Consider the following 23,328-nt stretch of genomic DNA (forward strand, 5'->3'; position numbering starts at 1 on the left):
ATACGTGCAATTTTATTTGCCTCTTCTTCCCTGGTCTTTCAAGCATTTGGCTTCCTATATGTCCCAGGCTATGGAGATATTTTGGAAAAGTAAATCTCATAAAAAGGCTTTGCGACTACTACCTATGCAGTCTATTTGTTCACCCAAGACTCATGGGGGGCTGAATATTCTCAATCTCCAGGCTCATACGTTGGCAAGAAAGAGCACTATGATTGCTGATTTTTTTCAGCAAAAACAGCCATGGGCTATTATGTTAGCAGCTATGTGTGCAAACATGGCGTCCCATGCATATGGGCATTGGATTACAGATCACTGGGAAGCAGTCATGACCACATTTCAGGGGAAAATTCCTGGTTGCCCTGTTTCTATTGCTTTTATTCATGATTGGAAGAGAATTCTCTCATATGCTAAATGGGCAGGTGCTTCTTCTCCTCATGGTAATTCTTTTCGCTTGGAAAGCATCCATTGGAGCAAGGTGTTTGAATTGCCTCTCGCTTTACATGCACCTATTAAAGCATACAATCTCATGAAATTGGGCATAAGATTTGTTGGCGATGTTGTGGATCAACAAGGTTGTATGCTTTCATTTCCACAAGCTTACAGGACATTCTCCTTGGGTCTGCATCGTAGGTCCATTTGGAGAATACTTTCAACTATGTTGCAACCATTTGTTCCGGTTCCTCCACTGTTTGTACAGGACAGATTACTGGACTGGAATTTGACTTCCTTACCTCCTGCTACCCATACGCTCTCAATGCACAATCTGACCTCCTCGAAGGTCTACAGATTTCTTCTTCCACCGCCATGGATTGACAAGCATGCCAACACTCTTTGGAATTTGGATAGGCCTCTATCTTGGTGGCAATCACGACTCATGAAAATCTGGAAAGCCAAATTGCCATTGAAACAGAGGCTTTTCTTTTGGAGATGTATAGTGGGAGCTTTTTCCATTGGGGTGAAATTGGCAGCACGCCGCATTGCTTCCCCTTCCTGCTCCCGTTGTTCTCATCACTGTGAGACAGTTCCTCACCTATTATGGTCTTGCCCACACTCTCGCATATTGATCACTCATATTTCTCATTTGCTGCGGCTTCGGTTTCCCTCTATCAGATTTGGGAAACTCTTCTGGATGTTTGGATGCCTCTCATCTCAGATGTCTCCATTCCTCCTCTTCTTTCACTGGACTCGCTTTTGGGTACTATGGACCATTTGGACACAGAGACTGCATTCTAGGATGGGTCAACAGTTTCCTCAGGCATATATTTTCTTCAGAATGTCCCTCAAGCAATCCTTATATGACAGTTTTGCTGGAAGGGACTTGGATGCTACTAGCCTTGAAGTGTTCTCTACCTGTTTTTTAGTCTTTCCATTGGGCTCTCTTTTGGAGTCTAATGTCAGTGTGTGGGAGACTTCCCATCTTGTAAATTTATGACAATATAAATACACTGGATTTTACCAAAAAAAGTGTGTGTGTGTGTGTGTGTGTGTGTGTTTGTGTGTAAATATATTCATATATATATATATATACACATATATATGTGTACACACACACACACGTGTATGTATGTATGTATGTATGTATGTATATGTATATGTATATATGTATGTATGTATATAAGTATGTATGTGTGTATGTATATATGTATGTATGTAGCTGATTAAGTTCACGACTACACATGAGGGTTTGAACGAAGGGGAGCCCACCGCATGAGGTGACGACTTATGTGTATTGTTTCATTTGTTTTCTGAGGATGAATGATTTCAAGAGGCGTTAGGCAAGGGATTGGTGATCATTTGGGACGACTAATTTGGATTTACAACACCCAGCTGCTGAAGGATAGAGGGAGCGCACGACCATTGGTGTAATTGTAAGTCAATAAAGCATTTTAAACATGGAAGAAACGACTTACAGAAGTGTAGATTTGAAAATTTCCGTCAATCATTGATGGAATCCCGTTTTTTTAATCCATAAACTGATGGAACTGGAAGAGGCGCTTTTGTGGGGTTTTCGGCATCCTTGAATGCTTGGGCATGAAATCAAAGCGATTCGGAAGCTATACATGGACTGAATCAGACTAGGGATCTTTCTATGTCCTTTTGAATTCAATTTTGATTTATGTTAGTTCATTTTGCCTTGGAATTGAGTTATTTTGAGTTGCAGTTATTCCGAAGGTTGTAGATATTTCCCTAGCATATGAAAATGATATTGGTCTAGTGGATGTGAATTTATAGTTCTAGAGAGTTTGTAGTTTGGATTGTGTCTGTGTACAAAATTGTTTTGGAATTCAAGTTTATGCAAGTTGAGATTTCAGCTTTGGTTAGTGTGTGAAAAAACAAACAAACAAACAAAACAAATAAACCCAAGCAAGGGTAAACTCTTGGACTCTAGACTTGAGACTCTATGGATGAAATAAAAGCAATTGCAATGGAAGTTGAGGAAGAAGCCTCACGGGTGGATCCCGTTGAATTGGGAGTCTAGCCGGCACAACAGATGTCGCGCCTTGCAACCCATACATTGTCCAAGTAGGATTGCTTTGTTAGAGGATGCCTTACAACAAATTTTGACTCAGCAACTACAGGCTAATGTAGGGTAATCCAAACTTAGAAGGATGGTTCAAAGTATTTTTGCAAGACCATCTCGGGAAGAGAAAGGAAAAGCTCCTATGAAGCCTGAGACTAGTGTACATACGGTCGAGTCTAGGAAGGCTAAAATACCAAATATTGCCAATTATAGACCGGAAAAGTATTCTCTAAGTCCCAATCCCCTGTGTACAAGGCGGGGCTGAGGTCTCCTGGGCCTACTTCCCCTGAGGCTGGGGGAGAGCCTACTTCCTCTGAGACTGAGGAGGGGCCTACACTGCACATTATTGACATGGTGATTGAAGCCACCACCAACCCAAGAATAATGGATGGAGACTGCAGGAAGAGGCAGAGGTCAGAATAACAGGAGAAGCTATGGCTAGAGGAGAAGGAAGTTCAGCTGGAATAGGTAGAGGACGGGGATACATGAGCTATGTCCAATGCTGGAATTGTGGGGAGTGGGGACATATCAGTCCTCACTGTGATAAGCCAGCCAGGGCAGGGGGAGATGTCACTATCTTGAGCAGTAGAGAACAAATGATAGATCAAGTGACTACAGTATGGAGACGAAAGATCTGAATCAGCTCTCTACCAGTGGTGTGAAATGGGAGGATAAGGGGAAAGGAAAGGCAATTAGCCTGATCAGAATGGACACCATACCAGAGATTATGTCTGTACCCATGCAATGTAATATGAGCTGTAGGCTGGAATTGGAAGAGGAACTTGAGGAGACAGTCACAGACGAAGATACAGAGAGTGAGACACAGGAAGAGAGCATCTCATCAGAGGAAGAGAGTCAGTTGTCTTCACAGTTGAAGAAACCAGATGCATATAGTGTTGATGTAGGGGAGCTGGAAATCATTGCACTTATTATGAATGGAGGCTTGTCAGTTGCTATGGAGGAGGGTGATGCTCAACAAGATTTGTGTGAGGTGGCAGAGGAGAGCCCGAGTGAAGGGGTTGCTGCCATAGATGGCAGAAAGGTTGAGAGCCCATTAAAGGCAGCTAAGGATAAATCTGTGTGTAGTGGTAGATGATGATCATGCTCCAGTGTTGTGTGATGATGTGCATATGATGGCTGGTCATGTTGCAGCAGATATGCAGCCACTTGAAGACAAGTCTTGGAAGGAGTACATGGCTGAATGCAATCAGTTCGTGGTTGACACTATGATTGTGCATACTGAAGGGGCTGAGATTTCATGTTCAGCAAGTGAGGAAGAGAGAGGTGAAACTAGCAATGAAGATGAGAGCTCAATCATGTCTGACAATGATGAGGCTGATGTGGAAAGTAAAAGAGTTGCAGTTAAAACTCTTAGTTTGGGTGGGACCAGCAAGTGTTGATTGTGTGCATGTGGACTTTGATGTGTATGATGAGGTTAAGATTCAGTGTTTACAGGATGATGGTGATTCAGATGATGAGCTAGATTGCATTCTTGATGATACACTGGATGATATGTTAGCATTGATCTCTTCAGAAAAGAATGTAAACACCAGTATATGCACGTTGAGCAGGATGGTAGTGATGGAGCTTACGAGGTTGAGGCAATAGGGTCTGTTGTTCAGTCCCTAATCACAGATTATGGGCTGGTTGTGCCCAAGAGATCTATGTGTGAGGTAGTGACCTCAAAAGATGTGGCTCATGTGAAGCTGAGCAAGACTCATGATACAAGTGTGATGGCTAATAGCCAATGGAGTTGTATGATGTCTTGGCAGGATAAGCTATGGGATCCTGGAGGCTTAGTGAGGATGTGGGTACATGGAAGGAGCCTATGGCTACATCTATATGGTGTCTTGTTCATTCCTTTTGATCCAGGGGGATGGTGCATTGTGCATATCTGGCAGTGGAGGGTTCAGAGCTGTCCTTTTGATCCGATAAGAGAAAAGCAGAGGCATAGAGTACAAGCTTGCTTTGTTTTTGATCCAGGTGGTTTGCTGATTTTTTCCTTTTAGCTGATGGACATGAATGTCACAGCAGAAAAGTGGGGTTGCTAAAGGTGCATAAAGATTTTTGAAAACCCCAAACTCGTCTTGTACATATGTACATGTGTGATGTTCAACTTGTGTGTGTGCTTGATGGCATTCAATCAAATCTTGTGTAAGCAGCTTCCGAGTACAGCATAGTATCCAGAGTGTGACGGTGTTTTGTTGTGGGATGACATACACCTTTCATGGTTGTCCGGAGTCATTTCTGTATGAGGGCATGAGCATTTTTTTTGTCATGGTTGTCTTGTAAATCCATTGTGTCGGGATTGTGTTCACCATATGCTATGGTAGTCTGGGCAATTAGGCACTAAGTGTTCATGGCATGCATTTGTGTGCACATAGTCGATGATTTGGGCATTAATGGCCTTGGTCTAAGTTTTGGGGGGAACTTTGAGAGTGGTAAAATAGTAAGCATGAGGTGGCTAATGAAGGGTGACGTGGCACTTGTGAAAAAGGTATGCATGCAAGGTGGCTACGTGATTCTGATTTGAAGTTCCTGGAAGGATGTGTTGTCATGTACGTGGAGATGCAGCTTGTAGGAGAATGCTAGAAGGATACGACCAGAGAGGTTGGGGAGGCTCGCAGTTGATGGGAGGTCGTGTGAGCAGGAAGCTGAAACCTGTGCGTGAAGGCCATCATGTGTGACGAAGAGAACTTTGTGAGCCAAAGAAGCTGCGGTGGTGACTGTGTACATGACGGGTACCTTTGTTCATGCAGATGAGAAGATATTTTGTGAGGTCTTCCATTTTAACATTGTTTGTGGACCTATGTGAGCTCTTGCAAGAAGACTTGCAACAAATGTCCCATTTTGTAGCACTTCAAATCCCGTCAGTGTTCCTACTGAAAGAAGAGTTGCAATTGAGCAATTTGGATGTGGTTGATCCACTAGATCTAGATTTGCTTTAAAATTCATCACATCCTTGAATGTATACTCAATTCTTGTCTTGGCCCACCCAACACATAATCCAAATTTGATGATGTGATCAAGTGAGGATTCATAACACTTCAGGTTTTTCCTAGAATGGACTTTCTCAGCATTTAGAGAGATAGTAAAGGAGATTACAATCATATAAATGCACGAAATTGAGGCTTTTGGATGTGAACATTGGATGGTGGGTACCAACAATGATATTTCTGTCATTAGGAATGCTGCATTCTATCACAAATGCCTACGCATGCAATGACTACCAAGATAATGGCTGATATTTCCAAATGTGAGTACATTGTGGGAGATGGTGGATCCCATTTTCTCTATGGCTTTTGATGCCTTTTAGATAGGACTAGAGAGAAGATAATCCAATTTGCCGCAAGGGATCACCCCATATAGCATTGCAATTAAGGGGAATTAAAAACCAAGTACCTAGGAGTTTATATAACCTATATACACCCATTCTATAAACTTTTTGATGATAAAAGTATCTCTTATGTATGGAATTTTTTAATTTTTTAATTAAAAAACCCCTTATGTATGTATATTTTATGCAACTCCATAAGAGAATAAAACCCCTTCTGTTGATTTCATGTGCTATTTTACATATTGCTCAGTGAAACCCCTAGGAAAGTTTGTTGCAAGCATCCAAGTACTATGGCACTACAGAAGTTCAATTAGAAATATGTAAGATAGCACATGAGTTCAACAAAAGGGGTTTTATTTGTAGAATTACAAAAAATATACATGGGGTACTTAAACCCCCTGTTTTTAAATGCACGTGATGTAGGGGGGTTTTACATAGTGAATGCCCCAGGGGGACAGCAAGCTTTCAAATGACTTAACGAAACTTGCCGCTACCTAACATAGACCATCAACTGCCCTAATATGGTAGTCGTCATTAATTTTGGACTATTTTTTCATATTTGGACAAGGCCCAAAATCCTTACCAAATGAAGAGTTTACTTTCTGAAAATGTCATTCCCAAATCAAAAAGTTTACTTTTTGGCAACTCTATCCTTTCCACATAAAATTTTTATTTATTCACACTATAATTTTGCACTATAATGCAAAAACTAGGAGAAATCATTCATACCTTACTCTATATTTCTAAAATCCTAGTTAAAATTATAAATTTCCTTCAAAAATTTAAGACTTTGGTAAGTTAGTAATAATTTAAGTAAGCAAAAATAATTTAAATCCATGGAAAAAAATCCTCTTCTCCTATCTTTGATTTAAGATAGATAACAAACAAGTAACAATCCAATCCAATCTGTATGGACTGATTCCATACAGCCTCACAGCAGCCCACGCTGCTATCCGTATGCTCGTACTAGCGACGCATCTCCAATCCCATATTGGCGACGCTCCAGCCATACAACGTACGGTCATCTATGGACTGATTCCATACAGCCTCACAGCAGCCCACGCTGCTATCCGTATGCTCGTACTAGCGACGCATCTCCAATCCCATATTGGCGACGCTCCAGCCATACAACGTACGGTCATCCGTACCTACGTGAGCACCATCTGCTTCGACTGTACCTACAAGCATTGTTCGTACAGTGTCCGTACTACGGATATTCCACACGTGCGACACTACCACCTTGCTTGCTTTGTACAATCGTACGGCCTTATATCTGCGCAGCTCAATCATTACCTACACGTGTGACAGCTCCATCATTACGTACTGTACGGCGTCCGTACAATCAATACACGCCTACAAGCTGTTGTCCATACGTTGCCTCGAAATCTACGTTGCTCATTTGCCTTCACAACAGGTTACCTTTGCAAGCTCCAACATGCTAAATATTCTGGTATGAGTTTCCTTGTCAACCAACAAATTTATGGGTAATGCCCAACAACTTTGACACATAGGACAGCTTTGCAATACCTCTATTTTAGCTCCAATAGAGTCATTAGTAGTCTTAAAGTTCTCTATGAATTTTTAAACCTGAGATACTTGTATCATCTGCTCTTCGGCCAGTGATCGCCAATTCATTCTCGCTAATCTCGAGTTGCCTACCTGACCAGTTCACTATTTTCCCTCGTTAATTATACGCACCATTGCATCCATCAAGGAAGAAGATAAAGTTTGTTTGTGTGTGTGTGTGTTATATACGCATGTGTTCTCTCTCTCTCTCTTTCACTTGCATTGTATTGCGTAGCACTTAGATGATATTCGACGATGCCTCTTCTTTGTGGCACGTTGATTTTGTGCTATCTTGTACGCAGAGTTCTTGATGTCCCATGGGCCCATTTTGGCCTTTAGTGGACAATAATACACTTTCTTTCTTTCTTTCTTTCTCTCTCTCTCTCTCTCTCTCTCTCTCGTTCTCTGTGTAGAGTCCTTTTTACAAGCTCATAGAAATTTTGGAGCAAATATTGGGGCTTTTGTGAATTCTTGAACAGACATTCAAGCAAGTGCATTTTGGATTGTGGGTGTGCTCATTTGCACACATTGGGAGTGACATTTGGGGCTTTTGCAGACAAATTGCAAATTGGGGCTTTTAGATCATTTGTCCTCTTTTGTATGCAATTTCCTGCAAGAAATTGGGGCTTTTGCATTTGGGCTACAACAGACAATTTGGGGCTTTTCCTGAATTTGTCCCATTTTTGGCTCAGTTTTGCTCTACAAATTGGGGCTTTTGGGTCTATTGTAGGCAAATTGCACGATACTTTCAGATTTGCAGTGAAATTGGCAAGAAATTGCAGGCCATTTGATCACATTAGCAAATTACAGCTTAATTTGGAGCTTTTCCAGATTTGGACAGCAAGTCCTATTTTTTGCAGTTGCAAGCCTTGAGGCTATCTTTTGGGTCACTTTGTCAGTGCATTTTTTACTTGTCCTATTTGCAATGGCTGGCAACAATCATGACTTATTTGGCATTCTTCGTGACGATGATAAATTGGATGGCACCAGCTATTCGATGTGGTCTTATCTCATGAAACATATTCTTGTTGCAAGAAATTTTTGGAACATTGTTTCTGGAATTGATATGAGGCCAGCCAATGCTACAGTGGCTACCCCTAATGCTGGTCCCTCTACAGGGAGGACTCATCCTAATGCTTTATCCTCTAGCACCCCTATTGCTACTCCTCCAACAAACAAGATGGGATGCAAGAGATGCAAATGTACATTCCTGTACTGCTTTATCATGTGCTTTATCATGCAAGAGAATCGTTATTCCACCATTCGGTCATGCAGGACAGCAAAGGATGCTTGGGACAAATTGGCTTCTCTTTATCAGATTCGCAATGAGGCGCATGTTGCATATTCAAAACGGCAATTGCAGGAAGTTAGCATGAATGAAGGTGACTCTATGGATGCATACTTGACAAAGGTCAAGGACCTCATGGAACAACTTGCCAATATTGATGAGGTGGTGCCAAATTCTCAGCTTGTCAGTACCACATTGAATGGGCTGCCAAATACATATCAAGGGTTTGCTACACGACTAGTAGCCATGGGTAATCCAGACCACTACTCCTTTGATCATTTTTGCAGGAAGAGCAAAGTCATGCTAATAGGCAAGCTACTATTCTTGATCATGCATTTGCTTCACAACAGACAAGGCTTCCAAGCCTATGGGCAAGCCTAAATATGCGCCTAACAGTGGCATTTCCTCCAATGTATCTCAAAATAGAGCAGATAAGTCAAAGAAGAAAAGATGCAACTATTGTTGCAAGCCAGGGCATGAAATTTCAGAATGCAAGAAGCGCATTGCTTCGGAGAAGAAGAAAGCAGGATTGACAGTAAATGCCTCACATGCAATTGAATCCCATGAGCCAGCAGATGCCTCACATGCACATGCTCTCCAAGATGATTGGGCATGGACTGTCCATTGCTCTTTTGATCCCTCCAAAGTTGATGCATTCTTTTCTACTAATGATGCTCAGTCTTGGTTTTTTGATAGTGGTGCTTCCAAGCACGTAACCTCTTGCAGACAGTTGTTTCATTCCTTGGCTAATGCTCCTCGAGGGGGGACTATCACATGTGCTAATAATCCTTCCCATGCTGTAAAAGGAATTGGAGATGTGCATCTCACATCCATTTCAAGCCATCATCCTGTCACTTTGACAAATGTTCTTTTTGTGCCTAGAATTGAAGTCAACTTGATTTCAATTTCAGCAATTGCCACTTCAGGTTTCAGAGTGATATTTGGTGGATACAGATGCTTAGTATATGATCTTCGTGATGACAATGCCATAGTTCTCACTGGCACTTTGCAAAAGGGGCTTTATCACCTTGATCATCACTCTGAAGCATTTGCTATTGAAGCATTTGCTATTTCAGATTCACAGCTTGCTGAAACTCATCTTTGGCATGAGAGAATGGGTCATCTAAATTATAGAGCTATTGCCAAGTTACATTCACAGGGCATGGCAAATGATGTACCTCAAACTCACACAGTTTTCAAACATGTGTGTGAGGGTTGTCTTTTGCGTAAGATGCATCGGTTTTCTTTTCAAAAGGATTGTTCAAAATTCTCACAAAGGAAATTGCAGCTAGTGCACGGTGATGTCCGTGGCTCAATGAGGACAAATGCCATTGGAGGGTACAAATATTTCATGACTCTAATTGATGACTTCACAAGATATTACTGGGTATATGCTTTAAAAGCCAAATCTAAAGTGTTCTCATGCTTTCAAAGGTGGCTGAATATGGTTGAGAATGAATCAAGATGCAAGCTTGTCACCCTCAACACAGATAGGGGGGGAGAGTATATGTCAAAAGGAGTTTGATGCATTTTTTGCTTCACGGGGCATTGTTCACTCATGCACTACTCGTTACACTCCTCAGCATAATCCTATTCCTGAAAGAAAGAACAGGTCCACTATGGAGTTGGCCAGATGCATGCTTAAGACCAAGTCCTTGCCCAATAAATTTTGGCTTGATGCAGTGATGTGTGCCAACTATGTGCTGAATAGATCACCTACAAGGGCATTGAGGACTGTTACACCTTATGAAGCATGGAAAGGCAGGAAGCCTTCACTTTCACACATGAGAGTTTTTGGGTCTCTTGCATATGTTCATGTACCATCTCAGCTCAGACATAAGCTTGATGATAAGGCAATCAAATGCATATTTATTGGTTACAGCCACGAGAGCAGAGGGTATCGGTTGTACCAACCAAATACTGGGAAGATTATTGTCAGTAGAGATGTAATCTTTGCTGAAAATTCAGCTTCTCCTCTTGTGGATTGCAAAGCTAAGCCAGAAGTTGACATGTTTGATGCCTTTGACTCTTGGTTACCTCTTGCTGCCCGGACAAGATTAGGGAATAGACAGATGCATGGTCACTTTCTTGAGTTTGCACTCCTTGCAGCTTGCAATGAAGAGCCTTTGTGCCATAAAGATGCTTTTGACAGCAAAGGGTGGACGGATGCAATGAGAGCTGAGCTACAATCTATTGCCAAAAATGACACATGGGAATCAGTAGATCTCCCTCCTCGCAAGCATGCCATTGGTACCCAGTGGGTCTACAAATTAAAAAGGAAATCTGATGGTAGCATAGATCGACACAAAGCCCGTCTTGTTGCAAAAGAGTATGCCCAACAACAAGGCATTGACTTTGAGGAGACCTTTGCTCCCACTTCCAGGATTACTACTATTAGATGTGTCATTGCCATTGCAGCCCATCACCATTAGCAAGTGCACCAGCTTGACATCAAGACTCCCTTTCTTCATGGGGATCTGCAGGAAGAAGTTTATGTGACACAACCTCCTCGCTTTGAGGTTGTTGGCTCTGAAAACAAGGTATGCCGGCTGAGAAAAGCCCTTTATGGTTTGAAGCAGGCACCCACGGCATGGTATTGTAAAATCCATGCACACTTACGGTCCCTTGGTTTTCAGAATAGCCCCACAGAGCCCACTCTTTATGTCCGTGGGAGTGGATCTGATTTTATATGTGGATGACATGCTGATCACGGGCCCTGATACTCAGCATATTGCAGCTTTCAAGGCTGATTTGCAGCAAGCTCTTGAAATGTCAGACATGGGACAGCTGCACTATTTTTTGGGCATTCATTTTGGTCATGTTGAGGGGGGTATTATGATGTCACAGTCCAAGTATATTGGACAGCTCCTTGATCGTTTTCAGTTTGAGGATTGCAAGCCAATCTCTACTAAAGTGGACCCTGGCTTCAAATTTTCAGCTCATGATGGGAGCCCCCCCTGTGATACCACTCTTTACCAGCAAGCTGTTGGATGTCTCATTTACTTATGTCACACCAGACCTGACTTATAGTATGCAGTATCCCAGCTCAGCAGGTTCATGCACATGCCCAGTTATCTCAGGGGCAGGCAGTGAAGAGTCTTCAGATATCTCAAGGGCACTCAGGATTTAGTCCTCTTCTATGGTAATCAGGGTTCACTTACCATGCATGCTTACACGGATAGTGACTGGGCAGGTTGTTCCGACACCAGAGTGTCACATACCGGCAACTGTTTTTTGCTTGGCAGTTCATGTATCTCTTGGCTCAACAAGAAGCAACCAAAAATTACCACATCCAGCTATGAGGCTGAGTACAGGGCATCCTTAACCACTATAGTAGAGTGTTTCTGGCTTCGACAGTTACTTACAGATCTTGGTATTCGCCAGACATCGTCCACTATGGTCTACACTGACAGCCAAAGTGCTTTGGCCATTGCGCGTAATCCAGTGTTTCATGCATGTACCAAGCACATTGAAGTTCACTATCATTATGTTCGAGAGCGATTGTCAGCAGGAGACATAGAGTTGTCCTACCTTCCCACAGAGGACAATATAGCAAATATGTTTACAAAGGCACTTCCTCGTCCCAAGTTTGAAGTCTTTCGACAAGCTTTACACTTGGTTCCCTTTGTTACATGATGTGGCATACCTTGTACATTCATAGGTGGCTATATCCCTTTGGATGAACATGTGCCACCATGACCAGAAAATACCAGGTATTCTGAGACGTTTCCAGAATACTTCAGCCCATACCATGGAGGGGGGTTTGTAGGCCATCCTCTCCCGGTCGTATTGATGCCCTCTGGGCCCTGGTATGTGTCATGTAGCTTTAGTTATTGGCACTTAGGTCACCTAGTACTTTTAGTGTCTTATGACACCTAGTACTAGTGGTACCACTAGGAAACTAGGTCCTAGGGCTCTCTTTTATTGTACCTTGTACTTTCATTTTCATTCTAGTTGATGTGATGGCTTCCACTTCTTGCTCCACTCTTTTGCATCCTTTTGCTTCCGTGAGCCTACACTGTTAAGAAATGATGATCTCTAGTTATGTCCCATAATGGCCCATGTAGTTGATGTGTAGTATCTGCATGCAAATAGAGTCTAGACACTTTAACCAAGTTGGTGCTTTCCTGGTAAGGCTTTCATTTGCTATTGTTAAATAGCTCTGATATTAGTTGTCCCTATAAATTGGCTAACTACACTCGACCATTGCTATGGACTTCAAGAGGCCTGCAGGGTCCATTCCAACCAATTTTCAAATTGGGTCTGTGGGAGACCTACTTGTCATTGAACAATAGAAGAGCATTCCTTTTTTGAGATTCTTCAAAAAAATATGGTGGTCACGCCAAGCCTTTCTTCTCTATAAAATCACTTGCTATGACCAAGCTGCTCAGATTCTTAGTTCATCCATGTTAAGTCATTTACAGTATGCGGGGTTATCGCAGAGTTAGTGCAGATTCCTAGAGGCACAAGTACCCACAAACCTTCAGTCAACGATTGCGACCGCACGTTGTATATCCATGAGACCAAGTGTCTCTTGACCCCTCGATGCATGTTCATGTATTTGGATTACACAAAGTTGTATCTTTTTGCAGTATTATGTCTCTACGTGTGTTCCGTGTGCACCTGAGTATGTAGTGTATTCCATAGCGCCTTCCGCTTAGGGCTTCCGCTTAGGGCGTTGCACATTGCTAACCACAATCAACACAAAATTTTCACATATGCGGGGTGCGTGTCGAGCTCCATGGCACACCAGTCGTGTCTGCATTATCAGACGGGAGAACTTCTGATTCGACCACGACCTATGGTTATGGTTGCTGATCTGCAAGCTCGCATTGATCGCAAGCGATAGCATATCAATAGAGTGCTCGAAGAACTATTCCTGCCTGGCATTCCGGGCTTCCCCCTAGGTGTGGAGAGGTAGGGTGCAGCACATTACTGCCCCTAGCCCCCCTTTCGAGGATTGAAAGAGGACTAGCCAGCTCCCAGGTCAGCTTTATTCCAGCAAGCAGCCCCCTCTTCCATGTCTACCTTGGGGAGCGGAGGCTCTTACCTTCAAACCTTGTCTTGCCCATTCCCTTGGAGGTGTTCGTGTTCCAGTTCGAGGCTTATTGTGGAGCTTTCACCCCTTTTTCGGGACTGTTTTTTGGTGGTTTCCTTGATCATCAATGAGTAGCCCACAACCTAGGTGCCTATTCCTTTGGGCCGGCTGTCCTTTGATTTTCTTTTTGGAAGAGGTTCTCGAAGTCTCCTTTGCTAGTTTTTTCCTTCTACCTCCTCTCACAACGCGGCGGTTGTCTTTCTTTTGAAGAACGACGAATCCTGGTGGCGACCATTGTTCTGGCCAGAGGGGCTCACATACTAGCACCTTCGACTCCTTGTGTCTTTCTTCTAAAGAACAAATCCTGGTGGTGACCATTGGTCTGGCAAGAGGGGCTCACATGGCAGCACCCTCGACTCCTCAAGCTATCAAGGTTCTTCTCTCTCTAGAGAACAAACACCAGGTGAAGAAAGCCGTACAGTCACTTCAGGATCGGGCATTGGTAGATAGGATAGTTTGCTTCACGCCAACCAGGAGCCAGGTACGTGATTGGTTGCAAGCGAGCTTAGCTTTGGATGGGGGCCATATATAGGAGGTTACCATCTATGGCAGAGGGGTTTACACTACACATGCTCTGGTGGAGCGGAGCTCGCTTCTTTTAGGCCCGCATCTTGTTTGCCTTATCCCTTGGTACCATGGTTTCACGGTTAATGATATGGAGTCAACCCATCACTCTTGCTTTCCATTGACACTCAGATTCCTGGGGCTCGCTAAGGAGTACAAGTCCATTCTCCACTCCATTGGTGGCTTTGGCACAGTATTGGACCCGCAACCTCAGATGGCAGCGTCAGTGGTTGCAGATGATGGAGTCCCTAAGGTTAGATTGATTGTGGGGAGCCCCGAGACTCTTCCGAACGAAATCTTTCTAGAGACACTGGATGGTGGCAAGTTCAGACAATGTGTTGAGATTTCAGGCTTGCCAAGGAATTGCTTATAGTGCAGGCAGATGGGACACCTGGCCAAGGATTGTAGGAGGGGTCAAAAAAGGGATACACCATACTGCTCGTCCACACGGTGTGCAACATGGGACAGGTCAGCGGATGGAGTCGCAGACAACCTGGGTTAAGCCTTTCAAGGGGCTTGGACTAGAATGCCGCAGAGGAAGCCCAGTAGGAATGCCTTAAAGCAGCGAAGATGGCGCACCAAACAACGGGAGCAGAGGAGGACAGAGGGGGGGGCAAAGAAGGAGCATGAGAGGGGCGCAGGGATGGGGAAGGGGCGGGGGGGCGGAAGTTTGGCGATGGCGGGAGGGGGGGACTGCAACGAGAGCAGGGAGAGAGTCCAGAAGCTGAGTGAGAGAAATTCTTGCTCAACATCGGTAAGCTGCTGGGATTAACTGGGCTCGCCCCTAACAGACATGTCTATTCTCAAGTATTTGGTTTAGAACAGTCTATAATGGGCTTTCAAGACATATAACTCCTTCTATAACTTGGTTTTGTGGCAAATGTTCCTGCAAATTCTCTTCTTTCCTGATATAAATTTAAAAGGGCTTTTGATACAAATGAAAAAGTCGAGACTTCAATTTATGGCACAAGTCCTGCACATAGACTCCCGATTGTTGTTGCATTTTTATCGATTTAGTATTACTAACAAAAGCACCTGCAATATCAATCGTCTCTTCAGCTGTCATGTCCCTCATTTGATCCTCCACAGTGGATAAAGTTGACACTCTATCGTTTAACGATGCATTTTTTGCCATCAACTCGGTATCACTTCCTGCAATGAGTAGAACTCACTTTTTATTTCAGTTAACCATGATGTCATCTGAGAGATCATGTTTCTTGTTTGTTCTAACTTCTCTTGTAGTTTCACAGCATGAGACAAAACTTCCTGCATCTGAATTTCGAACTGCTGGATTGTCACTCTAGCTTTGGGCCTCTTAAAATTTAGTTCTTGTTTCAAAAACGGATTCTTAGTCATTAAGTGCATATTTTCTTCTTAAAGGAGCTGCCACTCCTAGTAAATCTTTTTCATACCCAAATTTTTTGGCTCTCTGCTGATATTTAAACCCTTTTTGGGATCCTAATACTGGTAGAGTGCACCTCACACGAGGTTTAGAAATCATCAGAACCACAGGAAAAAGATCTGAGGTGGAAACCCTTGGTGTAATGCATACCGAGCCACCTCTATCAAATGCCCAATCATCAAAATACAATCTACCAATTTGCGCATAGATGGGCATACAAAGGCTCCTATTTGACCATGGGAATAGGATCAAATGAGGAAGAGTCTGAAAGGCATCATTTGTCCACATATCTCTACCACTAAACTTGAAAAGGAAGGCATCCCAAGCTGCTCTCTCCAATGAGGGAATGCAGCCTTCTCTTCCTCCCTTTTTATCTGAACGCAACTCCGCCATGTTGAAGTCCCCTCCAATAATCCATGAGTCTGCAATGGGAGCCCACGAGAGAAATTCCTTCCAGAAAAGGACACGATTCCCTCTATTGTTGGGGGCATAAAGGTTGAGGAGCCTGCCTTACGTCCCCCAGTCCACAAAATGATTCACTATGCTCTAGAGGGTATAATGATACCGTGTCCAACCACAAGGGGAAGATAGGAATCTAAAACACAAATGCATGTCCCTCCTCTAGTGCCCAAGGCAGGAGACCAAAAAGTATGACCTGAAAGCAATTTACCTGACTTTGAGCAATCTCTGGCATCCATTCTGTGATCCTAAATAAAAAGAATGGCAATGGATGTCCTAGTAACACCCGGATGGAGGTGATTACAAATCAACTGCCTATGGCAGCAATAAGGCACACCACCAAGGCCCTATATGTTCCAACCAACAATCCTCATTGGCGAGAGGAAGTTGAGTGGAGACCTTATCCAACCTAGTGGCAGAAACAGCTCTGTCCCAAGTAGAGGATCTTCTGGTATAATCCATAGGGGAAAGAGCCCCGACACTTGTGGAAGAGGACGCCTTGCTGATAGGAATACCAAGAACTACGTCTCCAACGATAGAGAGTACAAACTTCATCTTTCCAAGATCAGCCAGGTGAGAGAAAGAGTTCCTCTGAGCCAAGAACAGTGCCCGAGTGCCTAAAATTCCTGTCTATAAAGATGAAAAAGAAACACGGTTCGGTCCATGAAGGGAGACTAAATAGTTAAAGTGGAAGGGGGCTGCTCAAACAGAGGACCAAGGCCTTGGAGAGGATATGAAGAAATTGCATCAATCGCTTTGTCCAAGACATAATCAGGCTCATGGGCATCCTTAGCTGCAACCAGAAGTGGGATATTAGTAGCCCTTGCTGGAACTAGATGGGAGGCAAGGTAGTCTAGGCTAAGACATGAAAGACTAGACTAGATAGCAAACATAATGAAATGAAAGTACTATGCCTTTATAGGATAGGCACACACACACTAAGTACCAAATGTATATGGGATAACTCCCAATATGACACGTGGCACTCCTAGACACCCAATACTATAAAACTCACACTAGGACTCACCAAAACTGACTCAACTTGACTCCATTTCCTAACACCCCCCCAATGGAGGAAAGGTAAGTGACTATTGGAATGGAACCAAGAACAAAACATGACAATGGCGGTCATCGGACTGTGCAATGACGGTCTAGAACTAGACATGGCTCCCATGCTAACTCAGAGGCTAGCGAGCATGGTATAGACTCAGAGGCTCACCTAGCATGGGTCAAAGGCTCATCATGCATGGATGCATGACCAACTTAGAGGTCTAGGAGACCAATGCATCAACATCCTTGAACTCACATGCCACGCTTGATTAATAGACCTATCAAAGCCAATACATGACTCCCACAGTGCATCCCCCTCGTGGCTCCGAGATTAATGAGCGACATGGAGCCACACACCATAGAAAACCCATACATCATTTTAGGAGGACTATCAAAGGTAAAGAACCTTTATTGACTCAACACACATGATTTATTGCATTCATTTTTTTAAAATACCCCCAGGGTAGAGTACCCAAATACAACATGCTTAGAAAACAAATGGATCATCATCTCCATCGTCGTCTGGAGGGAGGGAGAGAGAGAGATGTCGAAATTGAGCAATGAGAGCATGAACTTGTGTTGAAGGGTCGTCACCGTCATCGTCATTAGTGGCTGCTGCAACCCAACTGGCATAGTCCTTAGTTTGTTGTTTGCAAGCTTTTGGTAGCATCTGTCCTCCATATGACCAAGCTTGTTACAATAGGCACACTTGAGAGGCTTGAATGACTTTGTCTTTCCATGTGCTGCTGGAGGCAAGGGCCTAGGTTTTCATTTGCTGGTGGAGGCAAGAGCATCTGTAGTATCTGATGAATAGATCGAAGATTCTTTGTTCCAGCGATCTTTTTCGAGAAGAAGAGTCACCATATCATCAGAGGTAGTCATGGCAAGCCTAAGTACTTCAAGAGTGTGCCCAAAACGAGTGACTCTTTCCACACTCTTCATGAGGACAATCTTACACAAGCTTGCATGCATGCACTCTTTACCAAACCCGTACTTACATAACCAAAAGAGGCTTGAGGCTTGATTGAATCGACAAGTGAAATTATAATGCCTTTATAGGATAGGCACACACAACTAAGTACCAAATGTATATGGGATAACTCCCAATATGACACATGGCACTCCTAGACACCTAGTACTATAGAACTCACACTAGGACTCGCTAAAACCGACTCAACTTGACTCCATTTCCTAAGAGCCCTAATAGATGTAGAGTATGAGGCCAGAGAAGTGCCCTCCTAATCTCTAATTGGTGGAGGAGCAAAAACTCTAACTTCCACCCATCGAGAGGCGGCCGGTGCAGAGCGAGTAGCTAAGGCGGCAATTGGTGGACATGCACGTGGTGTTGGGCATGTAGGCGGCATCCACGGACGCGCAGTTGGTTCGAACGTGTAGGAGGTGCCATAGAATCTCACTCTCGAGGACGAGGAGGGGCTGCACCAAAAGATTCCTTGGGCCTCTTCTTCTTATTTGGGAAATCTCTAGCAAAATGCCCAAGGGTCCTATAAATCCGACACTGCTATCTGGGCTCTTTGCCAAAAGAAACATCTAGGCACTGCAGCATAATATGGTCATCTGAAATGTTTGGATTAGAAACAATGACCCTAACTTTGGGGACCCCATCAAATCTAGTCTACACTGCTGAGGAAGAAGGCAAACTAAGGAGGGGGGATCCCCAAATCATGCTCTAATCGTATGTGGCACCTAGAGAATCAAAAGCCACATGGAAGAAGCCTCGTCCCCATAAATGAATATATGAAAGATGGGAGGCAAGGTCTCGAGGTAGACCAACAAGCATCCAGTCCCTCGCCTATGACTTGGGAGGGGTGGGACCCATGGACGCATGCAAAAAGAGAGGTGAATCTTTCAATCCCCGCATCCTTTTTGAGTTGTACTAGCTCGTCTTTTGAAAAATGACAATTCTCGTGGATGGTAGAAGCAGTCAAGGATTGCCAGAATGAGGTCTCGAGGTAGAGCAGCAAGCATCCCCAGTCCCTAGCCTGTGGACTTGGAGAGGTGGGACCCATGGACGTGTGCAAAGCGAACGGTGAAGCTTTGAACCTCCACATCCTCTTTGAGCTGCAGTAGCTCATCTTTAGTGGTTCTCACAGCCTGCGGAAGCGGTCAAGGATTGCCTAAATGACAGTTCTTGTTGTTGTTGGAAGTGGTCAAGGACAATAAAAATTTGGGATGCCAACTCAAACACAAAAAAGTTCCATCCGTCAGCTAGAAGACACTAGAAGAGGGGGAGAAGAAAGGGAGAATGGCAGTAGGGAGAGGGTGGAGCTGGGAGCCTAAAGTAGAGCTAGGGAAGGGGCTAAGAGGGGTAGAGGCAGGGAGGCTGAGAGGGAGAGGGAGGGGCTGAGAGGGAGAGGACGGGTTGAGGGAGAGAGAGAGGGACAGATATTGAGGGAGGGGCTGGGCTTACAAAACTTGCTTAGAAAGCTGCAAAATTGGACCTGAAGAAGGCAAGAATCTGAATCAGATAGAGCTGAAACTTACAGCAAAAGGACTCAAATTTTGAGCTTTTCTTGGAGCAGGTGGCACATTTGTTAGACTGAATATTGCGAACACAGATCTCAGACAGATGACGGCGCAAATCTTGGTGAGGGTTCCACGATCTTGGAGCTGCAACTTCAGATTTCCCTGGCCTTGAGATACGACCAAGTACTAGGTAGACCTGCAGCAAACGATGTGAATAAAGGGCAGCTCTGATGTCACAACTTACTGGCTTTGAAAAACCATAGTCAAAGCTTGAGAGCAGGAGCAAATACAGCCAAAGGGGAGACAGATCTCAAATGCAGAATAGGCAAACTTCAGATTAGTCCTCTAGGGTTGCCCACTTGCCCCCTTTATCTTTTCATGGCTGAGGCTATGATCCACTTTCTCTACTCGTAGACTCAAACCACTGGTCTTCATCTTCCTATATGGAATGACAAGGAACTTCTAGAGAGCGAGCTTGCAGACATAGCTATATTTCTGGAGATTTCCCTTAGAAACCTCCTTTGAATTTGAGTCGCGTTGGAAGATTTCTATCTTGCAACAGCGGCACTTATCAACTGATACAATGTCATTGTATTTTGGGTCAAACGAACAAGGATGGGGAGTCGAGCTTGGCTTCAAAGGGATAGAGAGGAGTACTACTATCAGGTATCTAGGCATGGACATCACCCCTACCGAGCAATTTTGCTGTAGTCTTGGAGAACGTCAGGAGGAAGCTACTTTATTGGAGCTCTACCACCCTGGGACTTAGCCTCTAGAGCCCTTGTGGTGAATCAACTAGTTTTATCTTCTGCTTTGTACATCACTTCGTGCTATTGCTTCACGTTCTTGCATTAACAAGCTGAGGAGGTGGGTAAGGAACTTCAGTTGATCTAGATTAGATCTCAAGAAAATATACCTCTGGCATGTTCTTATGGCATGCTCTTTGCTGTGCAACTTCTAATCCCCACAATGCTACCATCAAGATGATAAGGGGAACATTATACTTACAACAAGGCCATCACATTCGCTGGAAGAACCTAAGCATGTACTTTCATTTAAAGCTTCATCAACACCTTTGCCATCATCATGTAACAACCTCCTGTATACATATCCAAGTGTGAGTAAGTGAAGCACGGAAACCTGCAAGAGTTTAATGTCATGCATGCACATTTCAAGAAAAACAACCACCAAGGACATCTTTAAGTATTCCTGCTGAAAGACCTGTGCAGCATGAGCTCCACTTGTCCATCAGAAATGCTTGCACCACCAACAGCACGATCTACCAGGACTGACAAATCTGTGGTGTTGTCTGTAAGATAAATTCCTGAATTGAGCTGCAAAAGAAAAGCACAAAGTTGACACTCAGCTCCATTAAGACAGACTACAAATTGGCATGCATAACAGCACCAAAAGCATACTTTGCACAAGCAGGAAAAATCAATTATGCTTTTAGCAGCAATGACAATCACTTCAGAAACACGATGCTATCATTGAACCATATTTCACATATTCAGTTTGAGCTATTTCTGCACCATTCGATCAAAGCCTTGGCTTGGTAGGGCAGGCAACGGGGACCAACTTATGAGGAGGAACACGCCCCATCTGGAATTTCCCAAAAAGGAGACTAGTTTATGTAGTTGCAGAAACTAATGGTAAAGGATCGTGCTATTGGGGTCCAGCACTCCCCATTCATATATAGATGACTGGAAAGATATACTGTAGTGGTTATGATGAACCCAAAGAAATCTTCCACCTTTTACCTGGCATAGCTACAGATTTCTATATTTCGAAAAAACAATGAAACGAAAGGGGATTCAAGAATTCTAGTTTCCGTCCCAAAGTTTTCCACACTAAACAAGAAAATAAGCATGTTCTCCCTTACTCCCTTAAGTCATCTGCTGTGAAATTCAAAATCTCCCAAAATTAAACTTCAAAGAACAATAACACCATTTATTTCATGCCATGCATGTTGTATTTCCGCGTTGAGCTTGCTCGCAGGGGTTTATTCATACTTAATAGAAGTCTTTTTCATGGGGGGAAAAAACTTCAAAGAACAATAACACCTAACACATAGAAGGATTGCACTTAAATGATGACTAAAAAAGAAAATCTTGGTACAAATAAAAGCAAATTAAATAGAAATTAGCTTAAGGTAAGACTAGGGGGACATAAACAGAGCTCTTGCTCAATTCATCAACCATGGATGATTCTTTGCATGACATAACTAATAATACACCATGATTCCTATTACATTAGTCATTTTGTAATGATACTGCACAAGAATGCCCATGTATTTAACCTTTCATGCACACAGTAGCATACCGCACAGAACAAACTATAGAATTGTTTTAAATTTATATCAATGGAAGATCAACAAACATTCATAGAATCCATGTATGCAATGGACATAACCGCACTTGACATTTTCTACCAGCACCAAATAAGAACACCCCCTCCTAGCTCCAAGGACTAATTAGGGACATGGAGCCACACACCATAGATATGAAAAGCAATACATCATTTTAGGAGGATTATCCAAGGCAGAGAACCTTTATTGACCCAACACACATCATCCTTTACACATCATTATTTCATTCATTTTTTAGAAACAACCTAGGGCAGAGTACCCAAATACATCAATCTCAGAAAATATACTCATCATCCTCGTCTACCTCTAGAGGGAGAGATAGATTGCGAATTTCAGTGGTAAGTGCTTGTTCATGAGTAGTAAGTGCTTGTTCATGAGTGTCGTCCTCTTCGTCCTCATTGGTGGCATCCTGCACCAAGTGGGCATGCTCCTTTGATTGTTGCTTTGCCAGCTTTTGAAAGCAATGATCTTCCAAATGGCCAAGCTTTTTGCAGTAAGTACATTTGAAGGTTTTGAACTTGCTTTTGCCTTTCAAAAAAAGTGCCTGATCTTCACTGAATCTTTTTATTGCAGTTGTGTCCTTGTTACGACGATCCTTCTCAAGGAGAAGGGCCACCATGTCATCAAAGGTCCTCGTTGCAAGGCGAAGAACTTCAAGGGTGTTCTCAAAACGAGAGACCCCTTCCATACTTTTCATGAGAACCACCATTTTTTCCTCGTCATCTGGTGGATATTTTAAACTGGATAGTTGTCGCACAAGCGATTACAACTTGGCTAAATGATCACAGAATTCATCATTATCCTCCATTTGCAATTTGTAATTTCAAAAACACTTTGGAGTTTGTAATTTTGTTACCGAAAAGCCTCACACTCCCAAATCTCCTTAGCAGTTTTCATAAAGTCCACATGATGAACAAGTGAGTCGGCCAAGCATAGACCAATGATAGCAATGGCCTTAGCATTTTGCTGCTTCCATATCTTGCATTGTGGGATGATCAAGGGTGGCCTCATAGTCTTCCTCAACAACGTCCCAGACGATAGGAAATCCCTCTCCTTTGAACTTTTCCATGAGCAATGAGGTGAAGAGAAGTCATTGTGGTGCGCAGCAATCGACAGCTCCAAGGTGGAAAGAATGTGACGTCAGGTGAAGCAAAATAGCAAGCAATTAAAGCATGACCAGATGGAGCGGCA

At 43.4% G+C, this 23,328-nt stretch overlaps 1 protein-coding gene across 2 annotated transcripts in view; it reads right to left on the reverse strand.

Moving 5' to 3' along the window:
* Nucleotides 1–23,328, reverse strand: part of LOC147893620 (alpha-mannosidase-like) — a 245,734-nt gene that overhangs the window by 48,905 nt on the left and 173,501 nt on the right. For both annotated transcript variants that reach the window (XM_087385656.1, XM_087385655.1), the window contains exons 23-24: nucleotides 20,991–21,103; nucleotides 20,778–20,868 (exon numbers count right to left, since the gene is read on the reverse strand). In XM_087385656.1, the coding sequence (XP_087241782.1) occupies nucleotides 20,778–20,868; nucleotides 20,991–21,103 (204 nt within the window). The remainder of the gene's footprint in view (nucleotides 1–20,777; nucleotides 20,869–20,990; nucleotides 21,104–23,328) is intronic.

This window comes from Dipteris shenzhenensis, chromosome 15 (assembly GCF_047967505.1).
Source record: "Dipteris shenzhenensis isolate YYH24624 ecotype China chromosome 15, Dip_SZ_1.0, whole genome shotgun sequence".
Taxonomy (NCBI): Eukaryota; Viridiplantae; Streptophyta; class Polypodiopsida; order Gleicheniales; family Dipteridaceae; genus Dipteris; species Dipteris shenzhenensis.